The 7857-nt window shown below is 30.8% G+C and overlaps 2 protein-coding genes and 1 non-coding gene across 3 annotated transcripts in view; 1 reads left to right on the top strand and 2 right to left on the bottom strand.

The window, feature by feature from the left end:
- LOC119836819 overlaps positions 1–1172 on the top strand; it is an 11683-nt gene extending 10511 nt beyond the window's left edge. The window contains exons 8-9 of the mRNA XM_038362294.1: positions 160–298; positions 670–1172. Of these exons, the coding sequence (XP_038218222.1) occupies positions 160–298; positions 670–1051 (521 nt within the window). The 3' untranslated portion in view covers positions 1052–1172. The remainder of the gene's footprint in view (positions 1–159; positions 299–669) is intronic.
- Positions 1173–3645: 2473 nt separating this feature from the next.
- Positions 3646–7857, bottom strand: part of LOC119836797 (chymotrypsin-1-like) — a 6252-nt gene continuing 2040 nt past the window's right edge. Inside the window, exons 2-6 of the mRNA XM_038362266.1 lie at positions 6358–6544; positions 5386–5632; positions 4797–4943; positions 4078–4176; positions 3646–3910 (exon numbers count right to left, since the gene is read on the bottom strand). Coding sequence (XP_038218194.1) covers positions 3809–3910; positions 4078–4176; positions 4797–4943; positions 5386–5632; positions 6358–6544 — 782 coding nt within the window. The 3' untranslated portion in view covers positions 3646–3808. The remainder of the gene's footprint in view (positions 3911–4077; positions 4177–4796; positions 4944–5385; positions 5633–6357; positions 6545–7857) is intronic.
- Positions 7322–7405, bottom strand: Trnal-cag. The gene has a single exon. It is a non-coding gene; the product is annotated as a tRNA-Leu (tRNA).

Below are 7857 nucleotides of genomic sequence, written 5' to 3'. Positions count from 1 at the left end.
AGTCTTGATAAGACTGGTCCACGCAAAAATCCACGCGGGCTGCTTGCAGCCCGCGCACCGCGCACCAGCTAGTCTATTAGTATGAATAAAAAAAGAATACTCAATTACAAATAACTATTAAAGACTATTAAATAATTAAACATACTTCTTATTTCCCAGGTACAAAACTCAAGGACGTGACATACGGATTAGTGGCTTATGACGGTTTGTTCAACATAGGGCGCGGACACATAGTCGGCTCACAGAGCTGTGCTCTAGTAGCATGCGCGGGATTGTATAAACGATCGTGCTTTTTGCAGTGAGTATATTTTAAATATTGAACATCTTCTTTGAAATTCTTCTTTTGAACAGTTTTTTTTTTCTCTTCGCATTTTTGTGTTGCTAGCTTTTCAATTAATTTCTTCTTTCACATCGCATCCATTTTGTATAAGTTCGTCTTTTACGTTTTTACGAGTATGTCTATGGCAAAAATGTTCAAAATCAGTATAGTATTTTTAAAGTCTATATAATGAGTTGTATTTAAGAAGTAGTAGTTAAACAATATACAATTTATCTTTCTACTTAAATGTAGTAGTAAGTCATAAGTTTTATAGTATTACGTACTAAAAACACATTAGTATATAAGGAAAACAATATCACATTTAAAATAATAATCCATTGTTATTTCAGATCAGAAAATAACTCCACAAACGTATACTTCGAGAAAATCACAATAACTGGCAACTTCAGTAAAAGCGGCGTTCAATTTCCAACATTCCTAACAACAACACAAACAACAATCAACAACTTTGATCTTCAACACCAATTTACGCAGAAACACGTGAAGGTAAATACGGAAATTTACGATATGAATGATTTATTACGATTTGGTATTTTCAGCCGAGAATATAATAGCGATTTTGTGTCGGAGGGTGGTAAAAATTCATCTGAAAATCTAGACTTTACGGATTACATTTCGAGTGAAAACGTTCAAGAATTCTTTGATTATATCTGGATTCGATTGAGGATTGTTATTTTCGTAGTTTCTATTTATATTTTGGAAATGATGTAAATGATAACAGAGATTTATTATAAAGCTTTTGCCAGGGAGTAGTTTAATATACGTTATTATATATGTAAACCTTCCTCTTGAATCACTATATCTATTAAAAAAACGCATCATAATCCGTTGCGTAGTTTTAAAGATTTTAGCATACATAGGGACATAGGGACAGAGAAAGCGACTGTTTTATACTATGTAGTGAGTTAAATGTAACACATGCAAATAAATAAACGAATATTAAATGTATAATCGCATGTTATCTCCCTCGCACTTTTGTTAGCAGCCATTTTTGTTATTTACAGACTTCAAAATAGAATTTATCAGTTCGACGTTTTTATTGTGTGTATTGTCTGAAGCGCACAGTTATAGGATATATTAGTCTATAACAGCTTTTAGATGTGTTTACCGAATTTGTTCTGTTTTTTTGTATGTATGCTCACTTATAACTGAAAAATTATAAGTCAGATTGAAAAAGTTTTTAGTTGTATTGGGTAGGCTCCAGTAACAGTGCAAATTTCATCAAAATGGGCTCAGTAGGTTTTTGAGGTAATCTTGTTATTATTACAAAGTTGTGTAACGTTATAATATTAATCGATTTATTTTGCGCACAACAACTAGTTTCGATAATTTTATCGATTTATTTGTGTATTAGAATTTTATTTCACGACGTTCCTTTTTTCAATTATACATGCAAATAATATTATTTAAAATATATTAACGATTGGCTGAATGTTCCAGAGTTTAAATGAGATAATTTATTATTTATTAAAAGATTGATATAGTTACGCATTAAACAGATTTTTTTTTGTTTTTTTGTATAAATAGAATTGAATGAGAATGAAGTAGTTTACTTGGAAAGGGGTTTAAAAATTATATTTTTTAAATGAAATAACGCAAGCTATCACTCTTTTATTTATTTTATAAAATAATAAAAATATTTGAAGGAATGTCTAAATGTTCTAATGTCTACAAACGTATGACACGCTGTCTCTATTCTACTAATATCGTTTTAGCTGCGTGAGTTCATTCAAGATTCATTTGAACTTATAAGTTTTAGACAGGACATAATAAATGCGAAACGATTTATTTCATTAAAAAAATGTAATAACTGTAAAATGTTATTTCCAGTGTTTAAGTATCGTTGTGATAATTGTACAAAATGTGATTCATTTTATTATATTTATTAATTAGTGGATCACACATTAGAATAAGGTTTATGTATAGCAATAATGTACTAGTAAGCAAAATCCTAATCATTATTAAAAATGGATTTTTAATGAATTTTAAGAAAAAATATTTTTTCTAATTTTTTTTTTGTAATATAGTGTCATTTTGTGGTATTATTGCTTACTAAATTGCAGGCTATTTAAAATGTATGTTGAAAATATGTTTCGAAGTCTGTTTGGGAAAAACACAATATCAATATAAATTATAAACACACATTTATTATCTGCTCATACATCCTTACGTTTTTACAAATATATTAAAAACGTAAATTCGTCTCAAAAGCTGTAGTACTAAAGGATTTTGAAAATAGACTTTTTTCCCAACAGAATTCTAATGTTTTCGAAGCTGCCAAATGTGGAGACTGATACAGCAGTACTTTTGTATTTTGTATGTATGTATTTAGGATACGATCAATCATTATCTGAAGCTTGATTAGATATTATCCAAGTTTATAATTAGTACTTAGTAGTAATGTATTTGCTACAATTTGGCATCTAGTACCAGTACAGTCAGCAAAGAAATTTCAGAGTAACTGCGAGGCTAAAACTAGCAAAAATAATGACTGAACTAAAATTTGGTAACTAGTACCAGTACAGCCAGCAAAGAAATTTCAGAAACGCTATTATAACATAAGCAAATCCCGGAAGATTTGATTATGCTAACAAAAATTGATGGTGGAAACTAGCTTTTGACTGTATTATTTATGCATGGGTTTATAATGGTGATGTTTCACAACCATTTTTAACAATTTCGTTGCTGACGTTACTTTGCCACGTTCAGGGGAATAAACTACGACTAAGCTATATTCCCTGAAGACCTACAACAATGATCAAGCTTTTCTGATAATCACTGATCTCTGTGATATTAGAGTAATGTGAGAATTTGGTGATGAATTGTAATATATGAGTTTTTATTATACCTAAGTTCGTTTTATTACCTTATTTTAATATAAACCTGTAGAATGTTGTAGAAATTTTCCTCCATAATTTACATGAAAGATTTTTGGGAAGAATTGGTGGATGTTTGAAACAATTTTTCACAAAAACATTTGAACAGATATAAATGAAATTCTCCTTAGAGGTAGTTTGTAGACTGAATACAAAATCAAGAAATTCCACCTGATTTTTTGGTATATTTCTTAACTATAGTACTATTCTTGGTTAACCATTGTTTCGGGAGTTTAATGAAATACAATGTTAAATGAACATTCATTTTAATTTCTATACATATTTATACGTTTTATTTTACATTTAAGCAGTAATGAATTCTAATAATTTTCAAAGCTTCATATTATCTTAAATATTTCATACCATCAATCATATTATTAACAATCAAGTTCAACAACAGATACATAAAGTGAAGTTAGATTTTTTTAAATTGGCACCATCTATTGACGAGTTAATGTAAACTTTACATTTGCGTTATTTTATTTGATATAGGTTCATATTATTATGTCTATAAGTTATGATAGCAATTAAATAATTACATGTTATTTTATATACTAATTTAACAGCCTTGTTAGTATTCAAATAAGCAAAATTAAAAATGTCTGTTTCCTCTTCTCTTTCGCAGAACAAACATCCAGTGGTCTTCATCGTCGTCTAATAAAGTTTTTTGTATCCAGTCCATGTATGACTCGACCTATTAAAATAAAATAATAAAAAATTACTAATATATATAAACAATCCAATGTTATGTGAACTACGCTATAATATTATGTGTAGTACAGTAGTTTACCAGTCACAGTGAGAGCTTTTTATATTAGCGCCATCTGTTGGGGAGTAATAGTAAACTTATATTTTACTGACCTTAGTATAAACATCTGGTTTTCCCTTAGCACATGGCAGACCCCATGATACGATGCCAACTTGCCGGCCTTCTCTGACCAATGGGCCTCCAGAATCACCCTGTAATAAAAAAGTACGTGTACATAAAATAAAAAAAATATGCTCCATACAACAATACCAGAAGAAATAATAGAAAACATCTTTAACAGATAAAGTTAAATGCATGTTTCATTTTGTGTGCTAGGTAGGAGTAGCTTTATTTCGCTAGCATTAGGGCTATGTCTATTATAAGATTATGTATCCTGCTTGGGTAGTATCATGTTAATAACATATTATGTTTAAATAAGAAACGCGCTTATACAAACTATTCAAACACACGTTCTAAGAGATACATGAATAAAAAGCAGGTTTCGCTTTTAATCAACAATCTGTCTTTGAAATTTAACGGATTTAAAAGGCGATTAATCCACCCTTTATACCGTTTGTATTGTATCATAATATTAATCGATAATCCTACTTATTATAAATGCGAATGTAAGGATGTGTGTGTGTTTATTGCACTTTCACGCAAAAACTGCTGAACCGATTGCAATAAAATTTGGTAGGTAGACAGCTGGACAACTTGAATAACATATAGGCAACTTTTTATCCCGATATTCCTCCGGGATACGGACTTACGCGGGAGAAACCGCGGGGCGCAGCTAGTATAATTATACATTAGGCAAAATGTCTTATCTTACATGACACGCGCCTTCTCCAGCCTTAGTCATAGCGCAGATCTGAGTATCAAATACTGCGTTGATACTGAGATGGGCTTCCTTGCAGTCCTCATATGATACTGCTTTAAGTTCCAACTGCATTAGATCGTTGGGTAGATGACCAGGGTACTGAAAGCGGTAATTGAATTGAAGTGGTACCATTTTAGATAGTATTTTTTAGTATAATTTATGCTTTCAATAATTTTTTTTTTTAAATATAATTTTTACTTGCATGAAAATATGCAATAACCACAATTAAATTCTGACATTATTCAATTTATTTAATAATGAATGCATTGTTAGAAATGCTTTTTATACTAATTGTATTAATTTAAACTAATTTATACAAAATACATATTAAATTTAAACACTAAACAAAATTAACTTTTAACTTGTAAAATGAAATCGCATGAGTATAACTTACATTATGAATGTTTTGAAATCGTAACTATAAAGCAATAATTTAAAAAAACAATGAATTTTAAATGAGTATATCTTGTACGATGTAAGTATCAAAATGCGCTTTATAATAAACGCGTGTTATAAATTTCTTTGTTTTCCCGGTACTTACTGAAGTAGTCCCCCATCCAGTCAGCAATAAATCTTCTCCCTTTTCCACTGGTTCATCATTCAGTTCAACAGCATCCACTCTTTCATTGAATAGTATCTCTTGGTCAGTGAAAATGATCGCTATATCGTTGATGATAAGATCGTCATTGTAATCTTCGTGTTTGACTACTTTTCGGATTGTGTAGGATTGACCACCCGCTCGGAGCTGGTTCGTGCCCACTATGGCTTTGAAATACTGTGGTCTTAACCTGGAAATAATTGAGAAATTCGGTATTGGGCAAAATATTCCTATCTGATTCAAAGATCTATTTGAGGCTTGATTAACGACTTAATTAATATTTTAATCTCTGTCTGTTAATATTGAATATGTTATAGGATATATACAAGGTCTAAATTACAATTACCAGAATTATTGTGTGGGATATTTACATCACATAAAATTTACTGCCTAAAATTTAATGCAATTTGAATGGATGTATTGCAACAGTTCTTAATTCAAGTCAATAAGTTCTATTTCATACAATAGCAGAAATAGCTAGATAAGTAAGATCATTTCTACTCAAATTTAATAACAGAATTTTTCTTATATAGAAAACTCATGCGACAGTCTGTTGTAGAGTTTAATTAAATATGCTTTATCCCTTTGACGATAAAAAAAGCGTTGACTTTATAACTCTGCCAAGAGAGTGGTAATGTTTTATGCCCTGTAGCGCAAAAGTCCTCCACTAGTAATAAAGGCATATAATAATAACCATAGATTACTATACCATATATTATATACACTTATATACTACTAGCGGTCCGGCCCGGCTTCGTTTGTGGTACATATATAGCCTATAGCCTTCCTCAGTAAATGGGCTATCTAACACTGAAAGATTTTTCAAATTGGACCAGTAGTTTCTGAGATTAGTGCGCTCAAACAAACAAACAAACAAACTCTTCAGCTATAAATTAGTGTAGATTAACAACCTACCCGTCAACACAATGCGCGGCTGTCAAAATAACTTTCGGTGTTATAACTGACGCCCCACAAAAATGGCGGACTCCCCACGTGCGCAGAGACACCTGGTACGGTGCGGAACCATTTGCGGCCTTTTTACCCCCCACTATCCTCTCCCAGTCGTCTCGGGAGCCTTGGGATGAGAACAGTTCTGCTGACACTGAAAATTAATTTTATGTTTGTCTTTTAACAAATTTATAACGCGACTTACTTACTGGCCCACGCAAATTCGTCTGATCTCAAATTAGGGATATTTTTGTACCAGTTTTCATTCATAGCTCAGCTTCTATTGCTTGAAGACCGTAATGTCAAGTTATATACTGTATAGTATTATATTATATGGGGTTATATTATTATAAACACTTCGTCGATAATTTAATAACAACACAAGGAAAAGGTTCCTACTTGAAGCAGTATTAAGTTCCTATGATTACCGCGCTCAACTGTTTATATTTTTAATATAGATTTATAGTGATATTTATTCCCTTATGAATATTTTGCAGCGACCGTGGTCATGGACAGACAAGGTGATTGATTGTTTAAACGTTGTTTAAACGTTAAAATAACAATTCTGCAACAATACAAACGCGAAGATTTGTAAGCATTGGTCTCTTATCTACTTTTAAAGAAATTATAAGACCTAAAATAATATCATAGTTTAGTGATATTTATATTATAACGCTTTCATGAGAAATGTACTGAGCAATGAATTACTTAAATTTAACATTAGGATATTTATTAAATAATAAAATTACCTGCACCAGAGATAACAACATATATACCCTCGAGCTCGTATACCTTGTATAGAATCACAAGCAATAAAAATAATTATTGTAAATAAAAACGCGTAACAAATGAAATGAATTCATGAAAATAATAAAATAAAACGATATTATTACTATTTTTAATGGAAATAAAAAAAAACAAAAAAGTTCTTTGTCAGAAGTGGGATTCGAACCCACGCCCACAGAAGTGGACTGCGACCTGAACGCAGCGCCTTAGACCGCTCGGCCATCCTGACATATAAGTATTGCTTGAAATAGCAATACTATTACTACATAAGTATTATTACTACATAAGATAGGAGTACAGTTATTACGTTATAGAATTTTTTTTTCTATCGTGTAGATTTATAATTTTTCAGCGATAAAATATAAAAAAATATTTTATTTACATTCTTGATTAATGAATAAATAAATGATTTTCGTTTTAAATGTAATACTTTTTATGGTAACATACTAAGCTACGTTTTATAAATGCCGTTAATTTCTAATAGATAAAAGTACCCCGTGTTCTTGTACAATAGTACCCCGTGCAATACTGAGGCAAATAGCTAGTCTGCAAATATATAATGTTATAAAACATAATAAATTTATATAACGTGGTAATAATACACTACACGGGGTAACAGTTGCCTAGACCATGCACAAATCAAAAGCCAATTCTCTTGCCGTGTTGCTGTTTGTCATTCAT

Source organism: Zerene cesonia, chromosome 25 (genome assembly GCF_012273895.1).
Source record: "Zerene cesonia ecotype Mississippi chromosome 25, Zerene_cesonia_1.1, whole genome shotgun sequence".
NCBI classification, from domain to species: domain Eukaryota; kingdom Metazoa; phylum Arthropoda; class Insecta; order Lepidoptera; family Pieridae; genus Zerene; species Zerene cesonia.
The sequence above is the reverse complement of the archived record's forward strand: the minus strand, read 5'-3'. Positions and strand labels throughout refer to the sequence as shown.